General features: G+C 49.0%; 2 protein-coding genes across 4 annotated transcripts in view; both read left to right on the top strand.

The window, feature by feature from the left end:
• The first annotated feature begins 160 nt into the window (after positions 1-160).
• ALLC (allantoicase) lies at positions 161-21,856 on the top strand. Of its 2 annotated transcripts, XM_007672888.3 has the most exons (11): positions 161-366; positions 4,662-4,712; positions 5,677-5,764; positions 7,911-8,036; positions 9,946-10,025; positions 11,126-11,258; positions 13,314-13,469; positions 15,746-15,819; positions 17,519-17,627; positions 18,780-18,907; positions 20,992-21,856. In XM_007672888.3, exons 1-11 carry the CDS (start codon positions 277-279, stop codon positions 21,142-21,144), a joined length of 1,188 nt encoding a protein of 395 aa, XP_007671078.1. In that variant the 5' UTR covers positions 161-276; the 3' UTR covers positions 21,145-21,856. The 2 variants fall into 2 exon arrangements, with proteins under 2 accessions (XP_007671078.1, XP_028905701.1); XM_029049868.2 differs by lacking the exon at positions 13,314-13,469.
• Positions 21,857-23,431: 1,575 nt separating this feature from the next.
• DCDC2C (doublecortin domain containing 2C) overlaps positions 23,432-27,790 on the top strand; it is an 82,228-nt gene continuing 77,869 nt past the window's right edge. For both annotated transcript variants that reach the window (XM_029050040.1, XM_029050041.1), the window contains exons 1-2: positions 23,432-23,815; positions 27,366-27,417. In XM_029050040.1, the coding sequence (XP_028905873.1) occupies positions 23,523-23,815; positions 27,366-27,417 (345 nt within the window). In that variant the 5' untranslated portion in view covers positions 23,432-23,522. The remainder of the gene's footprint in view (positions 23,816-27,365; positions 27,418-27,790) is intronic.

The following is a 27,790-nucleotide window of genomic DNA, read 5'->3' as shown; positions in this document are numbered from 1 at the left end:
CGGAGCTTTTCCTTTTTAATGAGAATTTTTGGGCAAAGCGTGAGGCTCAGAGGGAGGGATTACGTTGTCATCGGCACCTGTCACCAATTCCCTTCCTCTGATTCTCCCGCTGTATCCCTTTAATGCAAATTGCAGGATTTGGGGGACCGACTAATTCCCTCCCTCCATGGAAAGCTTGCTCCCGTCTGTCCTCCACGTCTAGGGCGGGTGACCGGGGCCTTCAGGAAAAAGGAGGGAACTGGACCCTCGCTGGGATTCGGATCCCTGGAAAAGAGGATGGAGACTTCTCTGGGGGACGGGAAAGCTGAGGAGCCTCCCAGCTTCTTGCGGTTCACTGACTTGGCATCTGAAAATGTAGGAGGAAAGGTAAATGGATTCCTATTAGCGAGAACAAGCCCTTAATGCGCCGATGATAATGATTAGAAATGAGGTGCTGCAGTAGAGGGAATGAGAACGATAAGAATTAGGCTTAATGAAATGTCTTCCTCTCGTGCTCCTCCTCCTACCAACCCATTATCGAAAACGGGGATATCACTGCGCTTAGCGTTTATGAAGCGGTTTTTAATCTTCCACAGTCGCTCAGACATTAACTAATCCTGAAGATAAGGTCGTTTTTTTTTTTTTTTTAATCCTAGCTGCAGCTATTTTGGCACGTTACCGGGGACATAACTTACTATTGCTAAACTTGAACTCGATGTTTATTCCCAATCAAATGCTCTGTTTCAATCTGGTCGTATGGGGTGGAAGCCAGATGAATCTAATATGCCATCCTCTACACTAAAGGAATAGAAGATAGTCAGTGTGGAACATTACCTTTAAAATGTCAATTTTATCTACCTATAATGTGCGGATGTATCAGAGTAATAGCTCCGCTGATTGCTCAAGAGAAAGACAGAAGATGCCTTCTTAGCAACTACATGGCTCTGACTTTGCCAGTGCCTGTTAATTTTCTTACTAATGAATATTAATGAGAAGCAGTTTGGCTCAGTGGAAAGAGCACGGGCTTGGGAGTCAGAGGTCATGAGTTCGAATCCCGGCTCTGCCACTCGTCAGCTGTGTGACTGTGGGCGAGTCACTTAACTTCTCTGTGCCTCAGTGACCTCAGCTGTAAAATGGGGATTAAGACTGTGAGCCCCACGTGGGACAACCTGATTCCCCTGTGTCTACCCCAGCGCTTAGAACGGTGCTCGGCACATAGTAAGCGCTTAATAAATACCAACATTATTATTATTATTATTATTAATGGTAATAAATAGTATTCTACCAACCATTTGCATAGATAAAAAATGATCAGATGCAGTCCTTGCCCCACAGTGAGCTGACAGTCTAATGGGGAGGAAGAACAGGAATTGGATGAAGAAACTGAGGCACAGACAAGTCGTGATTTGCCCAAGGTCGCACAGCAGACAAGTGGTGGAGTCAGAATTAGAACCCAGGTCCTCTGACTCCCTGTGCTTTTTTTCACTAGGCCATGCCGCTTCTCTCATCCCCATGTAATGAAGAGAGAAGACATATTTGGCAAAACAGCAGGATCAAAATGACCTTTATTGCACTGATATTTGCACAAAAGCTGGTGTCAATAGTGAAGAGCTAAATGCTGGGGGTTCAAAGTTCGGTTTTCATTCCGATAAGCACCTCAAAGTTCAGGCTATTCTCAGTACTTATCCAACCTCTGAACCGTGATATTTGGTTGTGAAATCTCACCCGTGGAAAGAAAATTTCTGGAATTGTCCACATCTCCGTTTAGCCCATCCTCTCCTTCCTCCTCCCCCTTCTTCCAGTGAAATGATTGCAGTTGGAAATAGTGATACACTTAAAATGGCGGAAAGGGAAATTTTGACCCCAAACCACCGACCTACCAGGTAGTAGGTTGGAAAAAATAAAAAAAAAAAGTAGTTATTGTAGGCACTAGAAGGCTGGAGGAGAATTTCTTCTCTGGGACAAAGGAGTGGATTTCGTCATTTTCTTTTCCCTCTCTACTAATTTTAGGTGCCTGCTTCTAGTTTTGCTTTAGATTTGTATAGGGCATTTCTGTGTGCTGAACACCGTGTGCTAAACTATGGCTTCGACTACCATCTCTATGTGGTTGATTACCAAATCTCCATCTCCAGCCCCGATCTCTCTCCTCCTCTTCGGTCTCACATTTCCTCCTGCCTTCAGGGTGTCTTTATTTGGATGTCCCGCCTGCACTTGGAACTGAACACGTCCAAAACAGAACTCCTTATCTTCCCACCTGAACCCTGTCCTCCCCTCGACTTTCATTCATTCAATAGCATTTATTGAGGGCTTACTATGTGCAGAGCACTGGACTGAGCGCTTGGAATGGACAGATCGGCAACAGATAGAGACGGTCCCTGCCCTTTGACGGGCTCACGGTCTAATCTGAGGAGAAAGACAAAAACAATAGCAATAAGTAGACTTTCCCATCACCGCAGCCAGCATCGCCACCCTCCCCGTCTCTCAAGGTGTCATCTTCGACTCATCTCTCTCATTCAGCCCCCATATTCAGCGTCACCAAATCCTGCCGCTCCCACCTTCACAGCATCGCTAAAATCCGCCTTTTCCTCACCATCCAAACTGCTGCCACGCTTATCCAAGCCCTCGTCCTCTCCTGCCTCGATTACAGCAACAGCCGCCTCCTCGCTGACCTCCCTGCCTCCCGTCTCTCCCCACTCCAATCCGCATTTCACTCTGCTGCCCAGATTATTTTTCTACAAAAACCAGTCAGACCCATCTCTTCCAAGAGGCCTTCCTCACTAAGCCCTCATTTTCTCTTCTCCCGCTCCCTTATCCGTCACCCTTGCATATGGATTTACACCCTTTAGTCACCCCTCCTTCAGCCCTACAGCACTTTTATACATATTTGTAATTTATTTATGTATTTTGACGTCTGTATCCCCGGCTAGATTATTGTGGGCGGGGACGTCGTACTTCGTCCACGGGGGTGAGCGGGGGAAGGCTGATACGTGCAGGAGAGGAAAGAGAGAAAGAGAAAGCAAGTCCACTCTTGGACCCTCCTAGCTCAACAAGGTATTTTTGAATTTTGCTCTCAGCTTTTCCCAGTGCCCAGACTTCCTTCTGAGCACGATCAGGGTTGTTTCTAGAATTAAATGATGCCTCAGGATCTGGACAAGGCCTGGGAACGAAGGGGCGTTTATTCATTCATCCAACTGTATTCACTGAGCGCTTACCGTATGCAAACCGCTACAATAAGTGCGTGGGAGAGTTCAATATAACAATAAAGACATACATCCCCTGTCCACCACGAGCTTACAGTGTAGAGAGGGAGATAGACATGTATATCTATTTTTTGTTACATGGTACTTTCCCAAGCGCTTAGTAGAGTCGTGGCTCAGTGGGAAGAGGCCGGGCTTGGGAGTCAGAGGTCGTGGGTTCGAATCCCGGCTCTGCCACGTGTCAGCTGTGTGACTGCGGGCAAGTCACCTCACTTCTCTGGGCCTCAGTGACCTCATCTGTAAAATGGGGATGAAGACTGTGAGCCTCACGTGGGACGACCTGATTACCCTGTGTCTACCCCAGCGCTTAGAACAGTGCTCTGCACGTAGTAAGCGCTTAACAAATACCAACATTATTATTCTTATTATTCCCTGTGCCTCAGTTACCTTATCTGTAAAATGGGGATTAACTGTGAGCCTCAGGTGGGACAACCTGATGACTCTGTATCTCCCTCAGTGCTTAGAACAGTGCTCTGCACATAGTAAGTGCTTAACAAATACCAACATTATTATTAGAGTGCTTTGAACACAGTAAGCGCTTAATAAATATGATTGAATGAATGAATATATATTTAAATTGATTTATTTAAATATATATTCATTCAATCATATATATATATTTCAATAAATCAATTACAGATATGTACCTAAGTGCCGTGGGGCAAGTTTGACAATGTCCTCCCCCGTGTGTAAGGAGACTGAAATTTGGGGACCCCCAAAGCAGGCTGGGGAGAAGGAGGTCCTGGTTGTTGGCAGTGTGGATGACTCCCAAATCGACCTCGCCAAGCGCTCCCGCCTCTCGTCTCTTCTGCAATCTCACACGTTCCCCCGCCTCCGGGACATCTCCACTTGGATGTCCGCTCCCGGCGCCTCAAGCTCAGCATGTCCAAATCTGAACTCCGCCTCTCCCCACCACCTCCCGGTCCTCGATCAGTTGATGGTATTTAGCGAGCGCTTACTTTGCGCAGAACAGAGAAGTGAAGCGACTTGTCCACGGTCACCCAGCAGGTACGTGTTAGAGCCGGGATTAGAATCCCTCTGACTCCCAGGCCCGTGCTCTCTTCACTAGTACACGATTTGGGGGACTTTTACAAATGACCCAAAAGTCGGCCTGGAAATGACTCGGGTTCCGGGGAGGAAGCAGGTCACCGGGAATGCATTTCCATCGCATAAGACTTAGCACCTCTGCATCCAGATGGTGCAGGGAAATGTGAGAGTCTGGAACAAGGAAGATTAAGAAGAACACGTGCAGGGTAATGGAAATCTTTAAAAGCATCGCTGTTTTAACTGCATATTGTCTTCCTTCCTCCAGGCAGTTTAACATTTCCCTTTAACTGTCCTTTCTGAGGTCTCACTGACGAATGAAATCAAATGGTTTTGAATTTATAGGTGTTTTATATTCAGTTCTCGTTTTTATTTGTTTAGGTTTTATTTGCAACAGATGACTTCTTTGCTCCTGCAGAAAACCTTTTAAAGGTAAAGTGAACTGAGGCCGCAAGTCGAAGTGATTGAATGAAAAATATCTGGGTGGATGGGTAAATTCAAATTCATTCATTCAGTAGTATTTATTGAGCGCTTACGATGTGCGGAGCACTGTACTAAGCGCTTGGAATGGACAATTCGGCAACAGATAGAGACAGGCCCCGCCCAGTGACGGGCTCACGGTCTAATGGGGGGACACAGAACGCAAAGCGAAACAGAATGAAACGAAAACAAGACAACCTTATCTATCAGTGGATTTACGATAGGGCTTAGGTGAACGAATCAATCAGTCATATTTACGGAGCACCTACTGTATGCAAAGCACTGTACTAAGCACTTAGGAGGGTACGGTAGAACAGAAATGGAAGACGCGTTCCCTGCCCACAGCGATCTTACAGTTTAGAGGGGGAGGCAGACATTAATATAAATCGATAAATTATGGATACAGATGTAAGTGCTCTGGGGCTGAGAGAGGAGTGAATAAGGCAGCATGGCTTAGTGGAAAGAGGCCGGGCTGGAGAGTCAGAGGTCATGGGTTCTAATCCCGGCTCCGCCACTTGTCAGCTGTGTGACGTCGGGCAAGTCAGTTCACTTCTCTGGGCCTCAGTGACCTCATCTGTAAAATGGGGATTAAGACTGTGAGCCCCACGTGGGACAGGGACTGTGTCCAACCCAGTGCATGTATCCACCCCAGTGCTTAGTACAGTGCCTAGAACATAGTAAGTGCTTAGCAAATACCATAATAATAATAATAATTATTATTACTAGCACAGCCCCAGGATCCAACCACTCCTCTGCTGCTCTGGCCTTATTTCTATTAATGCCCTTCTCCCCCCTCTAGACCGTAAACTCGTTGTGGGCAGGGAATGTACCTGTTTATTGTTACATTTTACTCTCCCGAGTAGAGTGCTCTGCAGACTGCTGCTGCCAATTCTCTTCCGCTTCTGTTTTGTTTTAGAGTCGGGGTCCAGAATTTAAAGCTGATGAATTTACTGAGTTTGGAAAATGGATGGACGGGTGGGAGACCAGGAGGAAGAGGATTCCAGGTAACCCAACGGACAGGGAGCGGGACCCTTTTGTCGGACCCAGGAGGGGAGGTGGTGAGTCAGTGAACGGCGAGGTTCCAAGTTGGAAGGTTAAAAACACCAGGGAGATCCTGGTCAGAGCGCAAATCGGCGTGGCGAGACGTAGGTCCTTGAGCGCTAGAATGTCTGAGATCTTGAGTGGTCCGAGGTACTAATAGTAAGTAGTAACAGTCGTCGTTAAGTGCTGTGTGCACAGCACTGTACTAAATGCTGGGAGAGACTTCCCAGGTGGTAATCAGTCCCTGCCCCTTGTAGGGGTTCACAGTCTAAGAGTTCAAGTAGGGTGAAGGGGTCGGAGAAAGGAGCGACACAAGTGACGAAGCATAATAATAATAATGTTGGTATTTGTTAAGCGCTTACTATGTGCCGAGCACTGTTCTAAGCGCTGGGGTAGACACAGGGGAATCAGGTTGTCCCACGTGGGGCTCACAGTCTTCATCCCCATTTTACAGACGAGGGAACTGAGGCACAGAGAAGTGAAGTGACTCGCCCACGGTCACACAGCCGACAAGTGGCCGAGCTGGGATTCGAACTCATGAGCCCTGACTCCAAAGCCCGTGCTCTTTCCACTGAGCCACGCTGCTTTAAAAGGCAACCCGAAGGAATGCTCAAAACAGGTTCAGATTCTCACGCGACCCCAAGGAATAATAATGATAATGTTGGTATTTGTTAAGCGCTCACTATGTGCCGAGCACTGTTCTAAGCGCTGGGGTAGGTACAGGGTCATCAGGTCGTCCCACGTGAGGCTCACAGTCTTAATCGCCATTTTACAGATGAGGGAACTGAGGCCCAGAGAAGTGAAGTGACTCGCCCACGGTCACACAGCTGACGAGTGGCAGAGCCGGGATTGGAACCCATGACCTCTGACTCCCAAGCCCGGGTTCTTTCCACCGAGCCACTCTGCTTCCCCAATACACAAAACAGGTTCAGATTCTCTCGCCACCCTAAAGGAACACACAAAACGGGCTCACGTTCTCAGCAGGGATGGAGGAGTCAGTCAGCCAATCCTTCTAATTTATGGAGGGCTCCATGTGTGCAGAGCAGTGTACTAAGCGCTCGGGAGAGTATACTGTAACAATAAACGGGTACATTCCCTGCCCACAAGGAGCTTCCAGTCTGGAGTCCTAGAGCTTGCGGCTGTGATGCCCGTCCGGTGTGCCCAGAGCATTCCGGGAGAGGGGATGCTCGTTGGCGGCGGGAAGGCGGCGTTTAGGAAGAGGAAGGAAGGGACCGTGTCCTCAGCGGATTGGGCTGCCGCCTCCCTGAACTGCAACGCAAGGTCCCTCTTGTCTTTGCTGGGGAAAAAAAAAAAAAAAATCCAATCTCTCCCTTCGCATCTGGCCCAAATTTACCGACTGCTTCCTCTCTGCTGTTCGGGAACCAGTAGGAACGTGGACCAACCGATGGATTTTCATCACCCGAAACTTGATTTTTCTCCAAACGACTAGTTCACTGGGTTCCGTAAGAATCCTCATTCGAACCGGTGTTTCTGTGGTGGCGGAGAACTTCATCCTTTACCAATCCCCAGTTATAGATTCTACCGAGACACATCAGGGGTCGTGATGTTCACTGTGTGCTTTAACAGTGGGTGCTAAGTGTAGATTCAAGACATTCCTGACCCACATGGGGAGGGACCGAGAACAGGGGGTCTTGTCCCCATTTTACAGATAATAATAATCATCATAATTCTGGTTTTTGTTAAGTGCTCACTGTGTGCCAGGCACTGTACTAAACGCTGGGGTGGATCCAGGCAAATCAGGTTAGACACAGTCCCTGTCCCACATGGGGCTCACAGTCTTCATCCCCATTTTAGAGAGGAGGAAACCGAGGCCCAGAGAAGTGAAGTGACTTACCCAAGGTCACACAGCAGACACGTGGCAGAGCCAGGATTAGAATCCACAACGTCTGACTGCCAGGCCCGTGCTCTATCCACTACGCCGTGCTCCTTCCTGATGTGAGACCTGAGAGCCAGAGAGACGAATTGATCTTGTCCTCCGTCACCCGGCAGGCCAGCGGCAAAGCTGGGGTTAGGACTCCAGGCTTCCAATGGCGCGCTCTTTCCCCAGAGCCCTAACGCACACTAAAGGTGTTTTAATTTTCCCGGCAGGCCACGACTGGTGTCTCATCCAGCTGGGAATCCCAGGGATTATTCACGGTTTCGAAGCCGACACCGCTTTCTTCACCGGAAACTACGCTCCTCACTTATCGGTTCAGGCCGCCTGTTTACGACCGGGTACCTGGTGGCAACCTCTGTCTCTGTGGGCGAGTGGGTGTAAAACGGGCCGTTGATGGCCTTTTTTAGAATCCCCAAATCAACCTCATTATCGTCATACTTGGATTTGCTCCTTCTGAAATCGAATCATCGGAATGAAAGCTTTCTTAAGGAGTTTTAAAGAGGGAGAGGAAATGAGAGAGACCACTGCAAAGGGGGGAAATGGTAATGAGTTATTATTTTTCCCTCCAAAGAGGGCAGAGGGGCCTCTAGACTGGATGTTCACTCTGGGGATAGAACGCGGCTACTAATTCTGTCGCATTGGCCTCTCCCCCGAGCGTTCAGTACAGTGCTCTGCACAGAATAAGCGCTCAGAAAATACCCCGCCGATGGGTTGATGGGCTCGGCGTGGGGTTGGCCAGCTGGTAATGATAATGATGATGATGGTATTTGTTAAGCGCTTACTATGTGCCAAGCACGGTTCTAAGCGCTGGGGGAGATAGAAGGTCATCAGGTTGTCCCACGGTCTTCATCCCCATTTTGCGGATGAGGTAACTGAGGCACAGGGAAGTGAAGTGATTTGCCCACAGTCACACAGCCGATAAGCGGCGGAGCCGGGATTGGAACCCATGACCTCTGACTCCCAAGCCCGGGCTCTTGCCACTGAGCCACGCTGCTTCTCCGCCGATTCTCTGCCGACATCATTCTCCGGCTACCCTTACTACTAATAATAATTGTCGGTTTTTTTAAGTGCTTTCTTTGTGCCAGGCACTGTGCTAAGCGCTGGGGGAGCTACAAGTTGATGAGGTGGGACACAGTCCCTGTCTCACATGGGGGATCCCGGTCTCAACCCTCATTTGACAGATGAGGTAACTGAGGCCCAGAGAAGTGAAGTGACTTGCCCAAGATCACCCAGCAGACAAGTGGCGGGGCCGGGATTAGAACCCACGACCTTCTGACTCCCAGGCCTGGGCTCCATCCGCTACGTTATGCTGTGCTGCGTGCAGTGGGGAGATGGGGAGGGTGAAGTCTGTCCTCTCATTCTGTGGGAGGGAGGAAGGTGGCCAAAGATCCTCCTCAGAAATCCACAAAAAATAGACTATCATGTCGGTCTCGGTTAATAATGATGGCATTTGTTCGGCGCTTACTAAGTGCCAGACACTGTATTAATGAAGCAGCGTGGCTCAGTGGAAAGAACCCGGCCTTTGGAGTCCGAGGTCATGGGTTCGAATCCCTGCTCTGCCACTTGTCAGCTGGGTGACCGTGGGCAGGTCACTTCACTTCTCTGGGCCTCGGTTCCCTCATCTGGAAAATGGGGATGAAGACTGGGAGCCTCCCTTGGGACGACCCGATGATCCTGTATCTCCCCCAGCGCTTAGAACAGTGCTCTGCACATAGTAAGCGCTTAACAAATACCAACATTATTATGACTAAGCGGCACTGGGGTGGACACAAGCAAAATGAGTTGGACGCGATCCCTGTCCCATTTGGGGCTCACAAGATGAGGCAACCGAGGCCCAGAAAAGTGAAGTGACTCGCCCAAGGTCACACAGCCGACAAGGGACAGAGCCGGGGTTAGAACCCAAGCAGCACGTGTGCAGATTAGAAGCAGCACGGCGTGGTGGAGAGAGCCCGGGCCTGGGGGTCAGAAGGTCATGGGTTCTAATCCCGGCTCTGCCACTCCGCTGTGTGACCTTGGGCAAGTCACTTCATTTCTCTGGGCCTCAGTTACCTCATCTGGCAAATGGGGAGTGAGCCCGACACATAGTAAGTGCTTGACGAATGCCGTCATAGTGGACACAAGACCGTCTGACCCCCCAGGCCCAAGTGTGAAGTATTCTAGAGACCTACCGCCTCTCGGTATCTTCCTACTTGGCTTATCCTCGAGGCCTCTACCGCACACTAAGGGGGTTGACTCGGTTGCTTGCAGAGGAAATTCCTGAAATAGCCCCAAGAGGGATCGAGATCGGAACGGCAGCTACAAACGAGGAGCTGGAAAGCATCGAGAGGGTACGTGAGAGGACGGCCGATCAGCTCTTAGAAGCGATTCCTCTATTTATCGAGAGTGGCACTTGATTCTGTTTTCCAAAGGGCTGATTGCTCCTGCTAGACTATCTCAGTCGATTGCAGCAATCAGGTACCTGCTCTGGGCAGAGCGATATACGACCCAAAACTCCCCTATCAAGCAAAAACTCCTCCCTCCTGGCTTCCAAGCTGGCCCCCTCCTACCTCACCTCCCTTCTCTCCTCCTCCAGACCGGCCCGCACGCCCCGTTTCTCTGCCGCTGCTCATCTCCTCGCTGGGCCTCCATCTCGCCTGCCCCGCCGTCGACCCCCGGCCCACGTCCTACCTCTAGCCCGGAACGTTCTTCCTCCTCAAATCCGCCAAACTAGCTCTCTTTCCCCCTTCAAAGCCCTAATGAAAGCTCCCCTCCTCCAGGACGCCCTCTCAGACCGAGCCCCCCTTTCCCTCCCCTCCCCATCCCCCCGACTCCCTCCCTCTGCTCTACCCCCGCCCCGCCCCACTTGTGTACAGACGTTCATATTTATAATTCTATTTATTTTTACTAGCGCTACGCATGCGTGTGGAATTCTGCTTATAATAATGTGGGTATTTGTTAAGCGCTTACTACGTGCAGAGCACTGTTCTAAGCGCTGGGGGAGATACAGGGACATCGGGTCGTCCCCCGTGAGGCTCACAGTGAATCCCCATTTTCCAGATGAGGGCACTGAGGCCCGGAGAAGTGAAGCGACTCGCCCACGGTCACGCAGCTGACAGGCGGCAGAGCCGGGAGTCGAACCCGTGACCTCTGACTCCGAAGCCCGGGCTCTTTCCACCGAGCCATGCTGCTTATATTGATGCCACTGATGCCTGTCTTCTTGTTCTGATGTCAGCCTTCCCCCTTCTAGACTGCGAGTCCACCGTGGTCAGGGATCGTCTCTACGTGTTGTTGCACTGCACTTCCCAAACGCTTAGTACGCAGCAAGTGCTCAATAAATACGACCGAATGAATGAATATACTATGCACTTGGGGGAGTGCGATAGAGCTGGTAGTCACGATTCCCGTCCTCAAGGAGCTGACAAGATGACATACTGATGTTTTATTCCAGTTGAAGTCGGACAACTGGAGACTTTTGGTTCCCATGGCGAAACTCAAACCCGGATATGTTGGCAAGAGTCAAAATTATTTCCCTGTAAATTCTCAGCAGCGATGGACTCACCTCAGACTCAACATCTATCCAGGTAAACATGGACACTACCACAGGTTTCCCTCCTTCGTTGGTGACCGAGCTGCTTCTCCCTCCCTTTTTTATGGCACTTGTTAAGCGCTTACTGTGTGCCGGGCTCTGTTCTAAGCGCTGGGGAGGATCCAAGGTGATCAGGTTGTCCCACGGAGGGCTCACGGTTTTAATCCCCATTTTACAGAAGAGGGAACTGAGGCACAGAGAAGTGAAGTGACAAAGTCACACAGCCGATAAGTGGCGGAGCCAGGATTAATAATAATAATAATAATGTTGGTATTTGTTAAGCGCTCACTATGTGCAGAGCACTGTTCTAAGCGCTGGGGGAGACCCAGGGGAATGAGGTTGTCCCACGTGGGGCTCACAGTCTTCATCCCCATTTTACAGATGAGGGAACTGAGGCACAGAGAAGTGAAGTGACTCTCCCACAGTCACACAGCTTTCATTCATTCATTCAATAGTATTTATTGAGCGCTTACTATGTGCAGAGCACTGTACTAAGCGCTTGGGACGAACTGGTCGGCAACAGATAGAGACGGTCCCTGCCGTTTGACGGGCTTACGGTCTGATCGGGGGAGACGGAAAGACGAGAACGATGGCGATAAACAGAGTCAAGGGGAAGAACATCTCGTAAAAACCGATGGCGACTAAATAGAATCGAGGCGATGTACAATTCATTAACAAAATAAATAGGGTAACGAAAATAGATACAGTTGAGCGGACGAGTACAGTGCCGTGGGGATGGGAAGGGAGAGGTGGAGGAGCAGAGGGAAAAGGGGAAAATGAGGCTTTAGCTGCGGAGAGGTAAAGGGGGGATGGCAGAGGGAGTAGAGGGGGAAGAGGAGCTCGGTCTGGGAAGGCCTCTTGGAGGAGGTGACAAGTGGCGGTGCTGGGATTCGAACTCATGACCCCTGACTCCAAAGCCCATGCTCTTTCCACTGAGCCACGCTGATTAATAATAATAATAATAATGTTGGTATTTGTTAAGCGCTTACTATGTGCCGAGCACTGTTCTAAGCGCTGGGGTAGACATAGGGGAATCAGGTTGTCCCACGTGGGGCTCACAGTCTTAATCCCCATTTTACAGATGAGGTAACTGAGGCACAGAGAAGTTAAGTGACTCGCCCACAGTCACACAGCCGACAAGTGGCAGAGCTGGGATTCGAACTCATGACTTCTGACTCCCAAGCCCGGGCTCTTTCCACTGAGCCACGCTGCTTCCCTTTCCCTTCACCTGGGACATTTGGGAAAAAATACAAGCTCACCTTCCTTCAAACAGCGCTCTTTCTGAACGCCAACTGTAGCTATATATCAAGGACACTAAAGAGTTAATAATAATAATGTTGGTATTTGTTAAGCGCTTTAACTATGTGCTGAGCACCGTTCTAAGCGCCGGGGTAGACACAGGGGAATCAGGTCGTCCCACGTGGGGCTCACGGTCTTACTCCCCATTTTACAGATGAGGTAACTGAGGCACAGAGAAGTGAAGTGACTCGCCCAAAGTCACACAGCTGACAAGTGGCCGAGCCGGGATTCGAACCCATGAACTCTGACTCCAAAGCCCATGCTCTTTTCACTGAGCCACGCTGCTTCTCTGAGTTGCAGGGGACTCCTTATTAAGCAGCCTGGCGTAGAGGAAAGAGCCCGGGCTCCGAAGTCAGAGGTCGTGGGTTCTAATCCCAGCTCCGCCGCTTGTCAGCTGTGTGACTTTGGGCGAGTCACTTCACTTCTCTGGGCCTCAGTTCCCTCATCTGGAAAATGGGGATGAAGACCGTGAGCCCCACGTGGGACGACCCGATCACCTTGTATCTCCCCCGGTGCTTAGAACAGTAAGCATGGTAAGCACTTAACAAATATCGTTATTAGTATTGTCCCGAGAAACTGTGGCTCGCCCTGAAACCAAGACCCCAGTCCACAGAAGAAAAGAGCACTTCTTTGCACAGGTTGAGCTCTCCAGTCCTGCGGTCTTGAGGACACGTGCCCATCTGGGCCTTGATGGAATCGTAGTTTTCAGAGAGAGAAATAACGACAGTGGTTTGCCCTTTTTCCCTTCCAGATGGCGGGATAGCACGTTTCAAAGTATACGGTTTTGGGCAAAGAGATTGGGCCACCGTGGAGCCAAATGAATTATATGACTTAGTGGCCATGGAGAACGGAGGAGCCTGCGTTGGATTTAGCAATGCTCATTTTGGCCACCCGAAGAATATTATAGGTACTGTGCATGACGGGTGCCAAATATTTGCATGAAATTTAAGGAGAATAGTAATAGGAATAGTTATCATAACGGTATTTGTTAAGATCTCTCTATATCGTAAGCGCTGAGGTGGATACGATATAAGGTCTCAACAAAAATCCCCCTCCCTCAAGAGCTCCCAGTCTAAGAGGGAGGGAGACCAGGCATTGAATCCTCATTTTGCAGGGAAGGAAACTGAGGCACAAAGATGTTATGTGACTTGCCCAGGGTCACCCAGCAGACAGGTGGTGGAGTGAGGATGAAAGGAAGCAGGGTGGCCTTGTGGCTAGGACACGGTCCTGGGAGTCAGAAGGTCATGGGTTCTAATCCCGGCTCCGCCACTCTGCTGTGTGACCTTGGGCAAGTCACTTCACTTCTCCGGGCCTCAGTTTCCTCATCTGAAAATGGGGATTGAGATTGTGAGCCCCAAGTGGGACAATCTGATAACCTTGTATCCGCCCCAATGCTTAGAACGGTGCTCGGCACATAGTAGGTGCTTAACAAATTCCACAATTATTATTATATTTAAATGGGGTTTCATAGTCCCCTTGGACGGGGGTGTCCCATGAGGGACAGGGATGACTGTATTTGATCTGGTTACCTTGTATCTAAGGGCTTGGGAGTCGGAGGTCATGGGTTCTAATTCCCGCTCCGCCGCTTGTCAGCTGTGTGACTTTGGGCAACTCACTTCACTTCTCTGGGCCTCACTTACCTTGTCTGTAAAATGGGGACTAAGACCGTGAGCTCAATCTGGGACAACCTCCTTACCTTGTATCACCCCCAGTGCTTAGAACAGTGCTTGACACATAGTGAGCACTTAACAAATACCATCATTACTATTATTATTACTCCAATGCTTCGTACAATACTTCCCACACACTTAACGAATACCCCAATTATTATTACTGTTAGGTTTGAGCAGAGTGAAAATGTTCCTCCATGAAGTCTGTCTGACCCATTAGCTACGCTGTAAACTCCTCTTCGAGAATTTAGACCGTGAGCCCCTCACTGGGCAGGGATTGTCTCTCTCTGTTGCCGAATTGTACTTTCCAAGCGCTTAGTACGGTGCTCTGCACATAGTAAGCGCTCAATAAATCCGACTGAAGAAGAAGAACTTAAGCTCATTGAGCACGGAATGTGTCTGCCAACTCTTTTGTATTGTACTCTTCCAAGCGCCTATTGCAGTGTTCTGCAAACAGTAAGTGCTCAGTAACTACAATTGATTGATTAATAATAATAATGTTGGTATTTGTTAAGCACTTCCTATGTGCCAAGCAGTGTGCTAAGTGCTGGGGAGGATACGAGGTAATCAGGGTGTCCCAGGTGGGGCTCACAGTCTTCATCCCCATTTTACAGTTCAGGTAACTGAGGGCCAGAGAAATGAAGTGATTTGCTCAAGGTCACACAGCTGACAAGTGGGGGAGTTGGGATTAGAACCCACGACCTCTGACTCCCAAGCCCGGGCTTTTTCCACTGAGCCACACTGCTCCTCTCTTCGAGCTTCCCCGCCACACCCAAACCCCGTCCCGTTGTCCGAATTCCAAGCTCCAGCCCTTTTTCATCTTGGCATTAAAGGAAAATTTGGCCGTTTGGGGCGGCTTAGTGGAAAGATCTCGGATTCTAGTCCTGGCCCTGCTGTGTGACTTTGGCCAGCTCACTTAACTTCTCTGGGCTTCCTTTAACTCATCTCTACCTCGTGGAGATGCGATACATCTGGTCCTTCCCTCTTAGACGAAATAGTGATAATAATAATAATAATGTTGGTATTTGTTAAGCGCTTACTATGTGCCGAGCACTGTTCTAAGCGCTGGGGTAGACACGGGGGAATCAGGTCGTCCCCCGTGGGGCTCACGGTCTTCATCCCCATTTTACAGATGAGGTGACTGAGGCACCGAGAAGTGAAGTGACTTGCCCAAAGTCACACAGCTGAATAGGAAGGGACTGGGTCTGATCTGATTCTCCTGTAACAGAGGAGCCGCTTAATAAATACTAGAGTCGTCATTATTATCAGCAAGGAAATCGAGTGGGAGAAACATCAGTCAGTGATTCCACGATATAGAGTTCATCAGAGTGAATCATTTTCTTTCCCTTGTTCTGAAACCACAGATTAAATCCAATTTTTATTAGCACTAGGATAACGACCAAATTCCCTCAGTATCGTGAAATGATTTTTCTCACGGAAACGCGCTGTGCTCTATAATTCCCCTTGTACACGCAAACTGGAAAACATCTAGTTAACGATTGTGCTCTGACAGGAGTTGGGAGGTCTAAATCCATGGCAGATGGCTGGGAGACAGCGAGAAGACTGGACAGGCCGCCGATACTGAAAGTAAGACGGTGAAGCGACTCTCATTCTCAGATCCTCCTCCAATTATTTTATTTTAAATCTACAGAAGCTCTTGCTGTCGTAAAAATCTCGCCATTTTAGAAAGGCCTCGTGTGCTATAGTTTACGGATAGATGAAGTTGTAGGCAGATCGATATTTGCGCGAGTCACAGAAAACACAAAATACACTTTGGTGTGTGCAATTACTTCCAAAGGTTGAAACCGAGAGTTTGGCTTATTCAAGGGATCAAAGACAGGAAATTCACTAGTGCAGTTTCCTAAAATACCGACTTTTCCCGGTGTTGATGTTTCTCTACAAAACCCAAAATATTTTGGGGTCGGCTTCACGTCTGAAGAAAACGCCTCAAATCTCGATGGAAAACTAAATCATCCTGAAGAAAAGTTATTTGCTATTTCACCAGGAAAAACATTTAGGTGAGAGAGAATCAGGCAGTTGTATTTGAGCCCTTACGGCGTCTAGACCACTCAACTAAGCGCTTGGAGGAATTCAGTGTAGCAGTGAGCTTGCAGTTTACGGTCTAGAGCAAAAGGCAAAATTCCACACATATAAAATTCCTTATCATCTATCCAAAGGGACAGCAAATTTAGCTGTAGGCCACGTGCCTGATTTTGTATTTTACGTTTGGTTCGGTTTCAAACAGAAACTCCTTACCATCGACTTTAAAGCAGTCAATCAGTGCTCTGCACACTGTTAGCGCTCAATAAATACGATTGAATGGAAAAAAATATACTTATTTATATTAATGTCTGTCCCTGTAGACTGTAAGCTCGTCGTAGGCAGGGGATGTGTCCGTTACATTGTTATATTATACTCTCCCAAGTGCTCAGTACAGTGCTCTGCACACAGAAAGCGCCACAAAGAGCCCGGGCTTGGGACTCAGAGGTCATGGGTTCTAACCCCGGCTCTGTCGCTCGTCAGCTGTGTGACTTCGGGCGAGTCACTTCACTTCTCTGGGCCTCAGTGACCTCATCTGGAAAATGGGGATGAAGAATGTGAGCCCCACGTGGGACAATCTGATCACCTTGTATCCCTCCCAGCGCTTAGAACAGTGCTTTGCACATAGTAAGCGCTTAACAAAGGCCATTATTATTCAATGCAATTGACTGATTGACTGAAGGGGGAAGAGGAATGCGAGGCAAGTGGATTTCAAAAGACTTAGTCCATGTTCGGAATTCTAAGTCAATATTCTTGGGTCCTTTTTATACCCACAAATTAGACTGCGAGCTGAGGACCCCTGTCTAATTCGCACCTGTGACTTCTTCCCCAGAGTTTAATACAGTGCTTTGCATAGAATAAGGACAGAGTACTTTTATTATTACCCAAACATAAAACCAGAAGGTGATAATTCATTTTAAAGTGAAGTACTGTGGCTCAATGGAGAGAGCACAGGCCTGGAAGTCAGAAGGTCCTGAGTTCTAATCCTAGGTCCGCCTCTTGGGCGAATCATTTCACTTCTCTGTGCCTCAGTTACCTCATCTGTAAGATGGGGATTTGAGACTGTGAACTCCATGTGGGACAGGGACTGGGTCCAACCTGATTAGCTTGTATCTACCCAGCGCTTACTACAGTACCTGGCACATAGTAGGTGCTTAACAAATACCAGTTTTAAAAGAAGTGCATTTCAACTCTTTGATTTTACAATTTGCTAAAGATGCTGATAATCCTTCTTTTTGAATTTCAGAGAGACGGCGAGGGTGCCCTTCTGATGCCGGGTAGCGAATGGTCCATTTTTCGACTGGCACATCCCGGTATAATAACTCAAATAGAAATCGACACAAATCATTTTAAAGGTAAACGTTACGTGTTCATTGCTAAGGAATGGTCGGACGGGCACTAGTTGTTCACCGTGTTGATTAAATGAATCCACTGGATGCATTTTAGTTGTTCTAGAAGCATTAGATAGTTGCCTCTCCTCTCACTCTTCCTTCTCTGATCGTCGAGAGCAATTTGCGTTTGGGTGAGTAGGTAGGGGTTGAAATTGGGGCGATGTTCTTGAGGCAGAGTGGCCTAGAGGAAAGAGTCTGGGACTGAAACGCGGTCCCAGTCCCAGTCCTGCTCCTGGCCTGCTGTGTGACCTTGGGAAAATCACTGCACCTCTCTGAACCTCCATTTCCTCAGCTGTAAAATAAGGATAAGACACCTGTCTTCCCTTCCCCGTGGAGCGGGAGCCCCATATGTTTCAGATCTGACTTAATTAATGTTGGTATCTGTTAAGCGCTTAGTATGCGCAGAGCACTGTTCTAAGCACTGGGGTAGATCCAGGGTAATCAGGTTGTCCCACGTGAGGCTCGCAGTCTTAATCCCCATTTTCCAGATGAGGCAACTGAGGCACAGAGAAGTGAAGTGACTCGCCCACAGTCGCACAACTGACAAGCGGCAGAGCGGGGATTCGAACCCATGACCTCTGACTCCCAAGCCCGGGCCCTTTCCAGTGAGCCACGCTGCTTCTCGCCGTATCTGTTCCAGAAAACCTCTCATCTCCCATAAGCGATACAGCACACAATATGCCCTTTTTGGGGTGTCGTGTTAATTTTCTTCAAGGTAGACTGCAGTGGGAAAAGTAGCTTGAGTTTGAATTCCTGGCCTAGTGGAAAGAGCACGGGATTGGAATTCAGGACACCTGACTAGTAGTTCCAAGTCTGCCCCCGCCCTGCTATACGACCTTGGACAAGTCACCTAACCTCCGTGGGCCTCAGTTTCCTCTTCTGTACACGAGGAATAAGACTTCTGCTCTCCCTCCCTCTTAGGCGGTGAGCCTCGTGTGGGACAGGGACTGCTGCTGTACACAGTGCTCTGCACACAGTAAGCGCTCAATAAATACGATCGAATGAATGAATCTACCCCAACATTTAGCACAGAGTTTGGCAGACGCTAAGCGCTTAGTCCGTATCGCTCTTGCTGTAATACAACTAGAGCTTTAGCTGTCTCATTCATCTCATCAGGGAATTTTCCAGACACCTGCAGACTTGATGGCTGCGTCCTGAACGCCCAGGAGGAAGAAGATGGAGTTGTACGGAGGTGGGAGGTGAAGCGGAATCTGAATTGGCAGCCTCTGCTTTCCGTTACCAAAGTGAGCACACGCCGTTATGGCTTTATCCCAGTCGCCGCATCCAGGAGTGGTTTTTGGTTTTTATTCTGGCTCGAGCTGTTTTCAAGAGATAAGCAGCACGGTCTAGTGGATAGAACCCGGGCCTGGCAGTCAGAAGGTCATGGGTTCTAATCTCGGCTCCGCCACTTGTCCGCTGTGTGACCTTGGGCGACTCGTTTTGCTTCTCTGGGCCTCGGTTCCCTCATCTGTATAATGGGGGACTGCGTCCGACCCGATTAACTCGAACCTTCCCCAGTGCTTAGAACGGTCCTTGACACGTACTAAGTACTGAACAAATGCCACGGAACAAAGAATTCAAGGATTTATTTTACAAGGTTTGTTAAATTTTGGGAGTCAGAGGTCATGGGTTCTAATCCCGGCTCCGCCGCTTGCCAGCTGTGTGACCTTGGGCAAGTCACTTCACTTCTCTGTGCCTCAGTTTCCTCATCTGTAAATTGGGGATGAAGACTGTGAACCTCAAGTAGGACAAACTGATTACCCTGTATATGCCCCAGCGCTTAGAACGGTGCTTGGCACATAGTAAGCGCTTAACAAATGCCATCGTTTTTAAATACTGAGGAACTGAACTCTGCTTTTTCCGGTTGCTCTCCAAGGAACTCAACATACAGTGGAGGAATCACTCTGTCGTTGTTCGGGAAGGTTGGAAGAGATTCTAGTCTTCAGGGAAGCAGCAGGGCCTAGCGAAAAATAATAATAATAGGTAATCACTGTGGTACTTGTTAAGCACGTCCTATGTGCCAAGCACTGTTCTAAGCGCTGAGGTAGGTACGGATTCATCAGGTTGGACACAGTCGCCGTCCCACATGGGGCTCACAGCTTAAGTAGGAGGAAGGAGGATTTAATCCCCATTTTACAGATGAAGTGAAGTGATTTGCCCAAGGTCATATAGCAGAAAGGTGGCTGAGCCGGTGTTATTCAATAGCATTTATTGAGCGCTTACTATGTGCAGAGCACTGTACTAAGCGCTTGTCCACGTCCTCCGACTCCCAGGTTAAGGCCTGGTGATCCTTTTATCTACCTCAGTGCTTAGTACAGAGCTTGGCACATAGTGAGTGCTTAACAAATACCACAGTTATTATTTTTAAAATGTCTGTCTCCCTCTCTAGACTGTAATTCATGTAATTAGAACAGGTCTACTAATTCTGTTTTATTTTACTTTCACAAGTGCTAAGTACAGTGTTCTGCCTATAGTAAGCACTCAATCCAGCCATCGTATTTTTTGAGCTCTTACTGTGTGCAGAGCACTGTACTAAGCACTTGGGAGAGTACGATACAACAAAACAGCGGACACGTTCCCCGTCCGCCACGAGCTTACGGTCTAGAGGACGAGCTTACGGTCTAAATACCATTGATTGATGATGATAAATAATAATGGTATTTGTTAGGCGCTTACTGTGTGCCGGGCACTGTGTTAAGCACTGGGGTGGATACAATCAAATCGGGTAGGACACAGTCCCTGGCCCACGTGGGGCTCCCGGTCTCGATCCTCATTTTACAGATGAGGTCACTGAGGCACGGGGAAGTGGAGTGACTTGGCCAAGGTCACACAGCCGACAGGTGACGGAGCCGGGATTAGAACCCATGACCTTCTGACTCCCAGTCCCGGGCTCTAGCCACTTGATCACGATGATGATTATTCCACGTGTTTTCCTTCTTAGAGATGATAATTATAATAATGATGATGGTATTTGTTAAGCACTTACTGTGTGTCAAGCACTGTTCCAAGCGCTGGGGTAGATGCAAGGGTAATCGGGTTGTCCCACGTTGGGCTCACGGTTTTAACCGCCATTTTACTGATGAGGTCACTGAGGCCCAGAGAAGTGAAGTGACTGGCCCAAGGTCACTCAGCAGACAAGTGGCGGAGCCGGGATTAGAACCCATGCCGGCTCCCAAGCCCGACCTCTTTCCCCTAAGCCTCTTTGCTTCTATAAGAGACGTTTAGTAAGTGCTTCCTCTCTTCCAAGCACTGGGCTAGACACCCCAAAATGAGTTGTGTGGGTTTCTTCCGTCACGGCTAATCCCAAACGACCGCTCGTTCCCTCCAGCTTTCGGCCCACAAGCGGCATTTCTTCGACGGCAGGAGCCTCCGGCTGCGGGACGTCATCACCCACGTGAAACTCACTATCGCTCCAGACGGAGGAGTGAGTAGGCTGCGGCTCTGGGGCTTCACACGACCTCTCCTGCCTGCGGACCAGTGAAACGGTCACCTTTTCCAGAAGAGTCTCGGTCAAAAAACCAGAAAACTGGCCTTTCCTTAAGCCGCTACCCTGTGCTCAACTCTGGGCTAGTTTAGACGTAGTCCCTGTTCCGTACGGGGTTCCCTGTTGAGAGAATAGGTCTCTCATCTCCATTTCACAGATGAGGAACCTGAAAAACGAGGTCAAGGACTTTGACCTTGTGACTCCTTGACCCGCCTTCTTTCCACTAGACCCCAACGCTTAGAACAGTGCTTGACACATAGTAAGTGCTTAACAAATACCATACATGATAATAGACTACATTTACTCTGCCTTTCAATCGCATTAAAGAGGATAAGTTAATTGAGGCCAAGTCTTCACTCTATCTGGATCGTTCAGACCTAATCAGTTATTTGGATTTTCAGGCAAGAGTGTATTTTTTTTTTCCCTTTTCTTTGCTAATTTTTTTTTTGGTTTGAATGATTTGGTTCAGCACCTCGATTCTCCACTTCATAAGTGCAGACTGTAAACTCCTCTGTGGTCAGAGATCATGTCTACTAACTCTGTACCGGACTTTTTCAAGCGCTTAATTTCAACGCTCTATACACCGTAAGTACTCAATAAATACCGTTGATTGAATAATGCAGATTAAGTACATTCCTTCTGGGGAAAATTCTGAACCCTAAGCTGTTTTGAAACTGAATAAAGATTAATTTTTGAATCCAGATAATAATGATGGTGTTCGTTAAGCGCTTACTATGGGCCGAGCACCGTTCTAAGCGCTGGGGTAGATACAAGGTAATCAAGTTTTTCCACGTGGGGCTCACGGTCTTCATCCCCATTTTACAGATGAGGTAACTGAGGCACCGAGAAGTGAAGTGACTTGCCCAGAGTCACACAGTTGCTAAGTGGCAGAGCCGGGATTAGAACCCACGACCTCTGACTCCCAAGCCTGGGCTCTTTCCACCAATCCTTATTTCCCGTAGTATATTGAAAAGTGATGTTAAAAAAAATTCCTCAAGGGGTATAATGAGCACAATGCTTTCAACAACCTAAAAATTAAACTCCGTTGTGTGGGTGGGTATCATGTGGACTGTAAGCCCGTCATCGGGCAGGGAGTGTCCCTATCTGTTGCCGAATTGTACATTCCAAGAGCTCAGTACAGTGCTCCGCACATAGGAAGCGCTCAATAAATACTACTGAATGAATGAATGTAGGCTTCTAAAAGAAAAGTCACCTTGAGAACTGTTACTGTTAGGAAATTCCCGGTCTAGCCATTTCCCAATTTTTAAAGGCACAAAATTACGCGAACGGGCTCCTTGCTTTTGAAGTCCACCACAGGGAATCGAATCATCTCTTTAAGGGACTGGGACTCGGTCCACTTTGGCTCCTTATGCCCGATTTGAAAGAAGAAAGAGGAACAGCCCCACCGATCTCTTAGTTCTCCACGAAGCCAGACTTCCCGAATTGTTCCCCCGCAGATGAATTATGGCGTTTAATGAGAGCTTCCTACATGCTTAATTCTGCACGTAGCAAGAAGGTTATCAGATAGGATGGGATTCCTCACCCACTCGGGGCTCACAATTTATTTTACCTCCATTTTACACACGAGGAAACCGAGGCCCAGAGAGGTTAAGTGACGTGGCCGAAGTCATCCAGCAGGCTAGTGAGACAGCTGGGTCTCCAACCCAGGGTTTCTGCCCCAGGACCGGGCTGGCTCTCTTTGGTTGCCTGGGAGAGGAGCCATTTCATTCAAGTCCACCTTTTCCCCCTGCCCTCTCCCCTTCTCCTTCCCCGTCACCGGGCCCTTCTGCCGGTCTTCAGATTTTTTTTAACGGTCTTTGCTAAGCGCTTGCCATGTGCAGGCGCTGTGCTGAGCCCTGGGGTAGATCCCAAGTCAGGCCCATTCCCCCACGGGACTCTGTCATAATTCCCACTTTTCGCATGAGGAAATTGAGGCCCGGCGGAATGAAGTGACTCGTCTAAGGTCTCACAGCAGACAAGCGGTAGAGTCAGGATCAGAGACCGGGCCTTTGTGCCTCTCGGGCCTGGGCTCTTGCCACTAGGCCGTGCTGCTCGTTGTCCTCTTGCGGGGCGGCGGGGGGGTGGGGGCGCCCAGGTCACAATGGCCCACGTCGGCCCCCCTCCCACCCCCGCCGTGGGGGAAGAAGGGGAGGGTGCAGGGGGCAGGGCGGCTCAGGGGGGGCGGCCACATCCCCCCGGCGTGTCAACATCCGCGCTCTGCTCCGTGCACACCTGCGCCCACCACTCCTGCACCCTCTCCCCCCTCCCCCCTCCTCCTTTCCCATCCGTCCTCCTCCTCCTTCCCCCTCCATCCTCCTCCTCCTTCCCCCATCAGTCCCCCAACACCCCCAGGGCGTTTCTCCTCCTGGGGTACCATGGACACCCAAGATGCCTCCGCCGCCAACCACTTGTTCGAGACCACGCCGGCCCGCACGGTGCTGGTGCTCCGCAACGGGGACCGATATTACCTGGGCAAGAAATTTGTCATCAACCGGAGGGTGCCCAACTTCGAGGCCTTCATGAACCAGCTGAACGAGGAGGTGGAGGCTCCCTTCGGGGTGAGGCAGCTCTACACCCCCAGCCAAGGACACCCGGTGCAGGAGCTGGAGGAGTTAAAGCAGGGCGGCAGATACGTGGCGGCCGGCAGAGAGAAGTTCAGGAAACTCGAGTAAGTCGGCCCCCGGAGGGGGCCCACGGTGGACGGGCGGGACGATCGATCCATCGATCGTCGGCATCCGATGCCCGCTCTCCGCAGAACACTGGACTCAGCCTCTGGGAGAGGAGTCATCCATTCGATCTTATTACTGTTGAGCCCGCACTGTGTGCAGAGCACTGTACTAAGCGCTCGGGGGAGTGCAGTAGGGCAACGGACACCTTCCCCACCCACAGTGAGCTCGCCGTTCTAGAGGGGGAGACGGGTATTAATAATAACAATAATAATGACGACGGTATTTGTTAAGCGCTTACTATGTGCCAAGCAGTCTTCCGAGGTTATCAGGTTGTCCCACGTGGGGCTCACAATCTCCATCCCCATTTTCCAGATGAGGTCACTGAGGCACAGAGAAGTGAAGCGACTTGCCCAAAGGCCCACAGCGGACAAGTGGCGGAGTCGGAATTAGAACCCACGATCTCTGACTCGCAAGCCCGGGCTCTTTCCCCTAAGTCACGCTGCTTCTCTAAATAATTGAATAAATGCATAGTGTATTTAATTATCTTAGGGCATTTGTTCAGCGCTCGCTATGTGTCAAGCACTGTTCCAAGTGCCCGGTAGACACGGGTTACTCAGGTTGGACACAGTCCCTGTCCCAAATGGGGCTCCCGCTCTAAATATCTGGGAGAACGGGCACCGAATCCCCATTTTACAGTTGAAGAAACTGAGGGCCAGGGAGGTTGAGTGAAGTTCAGTGACTCACCCAAGGGTACGCGGTGGACTACCGGCGGAGTCGGCATTAGAACCCAGGTCCTCCGACTTCCAGGCCCGTGTTCTTTCCGCTAGGCCATGCTGCATCTCTGAACACAATCCCTGCCCTGGAGAAATTTACAAACTAGTGATGAGGAGGGAGGCTGGAGGAAGGGGCTTGGCTAAAGACACCCAAGAAATGGCTGCTAGCTTCTCTGTTCATTCACTCATTCATTCGATCGTATTTACTGAGCGCTTACTGTGTGCAGAGCACTGCGCTAAGCGCTTGGAAAGCAGAATTCAGCAGTAGGGATTCCAACAACGGGCTCACAGTCTAGAAGGGGAAGACAGACCGCAAAACAAGTAGACAGGCATCGACGCCATCATAATAGATAAATAGAACCATAGAAAAAGGCATATCATTAATAAAATAAATAGAGCAATAAATAAGTACAAATATATAGTAATAATAATAGCATTGATAATAATAATAATGGTATTTGTGAGACACTGTACTTAGCGCTGGGGTGGATACAACGCAAATCGAGTTGGACACAGTCCCTGTCCCAGGTGCTCCCGCTCTCAATCTTCATTTTACAAATGAGGTAACTTAGGCCCAGAGAAGTGAAGTGACCTGGCCAATGTCGCACAGAAGCCAAGTGGCGGAGTTGGGATTAGAACCCACGACCTCCTGACTCCCAGGCCCTTGCTCTAGCCACTAAGCCATAACGCAGCACTCAGCGAGTGCTCGGGAGCCCAAATAAATATGGCTTATAGCTAGTGCTTCTCCTCCTCTCTGAGAAGTGAAATTTTGAATAAGCGTGATCCAGCTGAGAGTTCTCCATTTAGGCTTATTAATAGTGTGAGAATCACGTTCTTAAGGTCATGGGTTCTAATCCCGACTCAGCCTGCCGTGTGTCCTTGGGCAAGCCTCTTCACTGGTCTGGGCCTCAGTTCCCTCATCTGTAAAATGGGGATTGAGACTGTGAGCCCCACGTGGGAAAGGGACTATGTCCAGCCCGATTTGCCTGTATCCACCCCAGCGCTTAGTAAAGTGCCTGGCACAGAGAAAGCGCCTAACAAATATCAGGATCATTGTTATCATTATTATTATTCTTAAGCCCACCCATTTACAGTTCTCTCCTGACCAATCAGCCACATTTATTGAGCGCTTATTTACTAAGCGCTTCGGAGAGTACCGTGTAACGGAGTTGGTAGACATGTTTCCTGCCCACAGTGAGTTTAAGGTCTAGGGAAACTTGCACTCATTCAAAAAATATCTTGAAACAGCTTTTGAAACTGAAAACGCTTCCATTTATCTCATAATAATTTTGGTATTTACGTGCTTACTAAGTACCCAGCACTTTACCAAGTCCTGGGGTAGATACAAAATGATCAGGTAGGACCCGATCTCTGTCCCACGTGGGATTCACAGTCTAAGGGAGAGGGACAGCGGGTATTTAAGTCCCCATTTTACAGAGGAGGAAATCGAGGCATAGAAAAGTTAAGTGACCTACCCAAGATCACGTAGCGGGCAAGTGGCCGAGCTGGGATTGGAGCTCAGCTCCTGCGACTCCCAGACTTGGGGTCTTTTCACCAGGCCACTCTGTTTCTCTCCTTGGTGTATCTGCTTCACATTTTCTCAGTGATACTATCGATAATGAGATCATTTTTTGATGATTTCCATCTTCAATTTTGATCTTTTTAATCGCTCTCAGTATCGAGGTTTCCTCCGTGGGTGGAAAAATTGTATGATCAAACATGTGATCGAGAGAATTAATTCTTTTTCATATGTCGTATGAATAGGAGGGTTGTACGTGATTTCCAAAATCCTGTTTTTTTTTTAAAAGAATAACTGTCCGTGAAATAAAGCAGTTGAAATTCCAAAGAGACAGTCGCTATCATTTCCTTGAGGCTTCCCAGACTGATTTCTGCTCTCCCCAGGTTAAGTCGGCCTGGACCAACTCTGCACTTTATTTCCTCACAGCCTTCTCTTTACATATCATGTGAACCCCAACAACTCATGTACCTCTCCCCTTTTCCTTCTTCCTCCTTCAAGCGAATTCTTTTATGAACGGGTCCTTAAGGGCAGAGGATCGTGTCTACTAAGTCAATCGTATTCTCTCAAACCCTCAGTTCTGGGCTCTCCACACGGCAGATACTCCGTAACTAAGACTGATTGATCCATGATGAATATTCCTACCTTAGAGTGGGTTTCCCTAATAATAATAATAATAACGGGTGGTATTTGTTAAGCGCTTGCTATGTGCGAAGCACTGTTCTAAGCGCTGGGGGGATACAAGGTGAACAAGTTGTCCCACATGGGGCTCACAGTTTTTAATCCCATTTGACAGATGAGGTTACTGAGGCACAGAGAAGTTAAGCGACTTGCCCAAAGTCACACAGCTGGCAAGCGGCGGAGTTGGGATTCGAACCCATGACCTCTGACTCCCAGGCCCGGGCTCTTTCCACTGAGCCACGCTCTAGAGAGTGCCGTGGGCCTTACAACTGGGCCCTCGTGCTCTTGACTAAGCAGGTGGAAACGGCAACTGATGCCTGTGAGACAGAAGGGAACTGTGGGAGAGAGAACCTTTTTCCATCTTGGTTTCTCTTCCACAGGACTTGACATTACATAGGATGAAAACCAGGCCTAGAGCGGCGTAAACGCTTCTTTGATTGTTCCGCGCTTTAATTTGCCGCATGTTATTACGGTGCCGAAAAGAGCTCTCCCTATCGACAGGCCCAGATTTTGTTCAGTGATCCGATTTACCTGCCGAGCGTTCTGCGTATTCTAATTTATCTTTATTCCCGTTTACAGTTACTTTCAAATAACAGCCAGAAAGCCGCAGAGGATGAGAAGGATGAAGGAAGTGAGTGTTTTCTGGTTATTATTAAGCCAAAATTGGATCATTCTGTGAGCATTTGGGAACGAATACTAGTAGCATTAAGTATATTTACGCTGGAGAAGGGGCGATTTTTGTTGAATGCTGGCAAGGATACGGCCCAGCGCTTTGCAGTCGATCACTTTTGTGATTTTGCATTATCTGCCGGAGCTCCTGGGTGATTAAGAGGCGATTACTGGGGAAGAAACCAAACACAAACACACCCCACTAGTAGGGTGGCTTCAGACAAACCCTCGAGAATACCAGACAGGGAAGGGCATGCGATGTCACGTGTGCTCCGCGGGAAACGCAGCGTACCTCAGCGGTGAAGCCGCGTGGTGCCTAGGTGACGTCACGGGTA

The sequence above is a fragment of the Ornithorhynchus anatinus genome, chromosome X1 (genome assembly GCF_004115215.2).
Source record: "Ornithorhynchus anatinus isolate Pmale09 chromosome X1, mOrnAna1.pri.v4, whole genome shotgun sequence".
Taxonomy (NCBI): domain Eukaryota; kingdom Metazoa; phylum Chordata; class Mammalia; order Monotremata; family Ornithorhynchidae; genus Ornithorhynchus; species Ornithorhynchus anatinus.
Note: the sequence above shows the minus strand (reverse complement) of the source record. Positions and strands in the feature narration are given on the sequence as shown.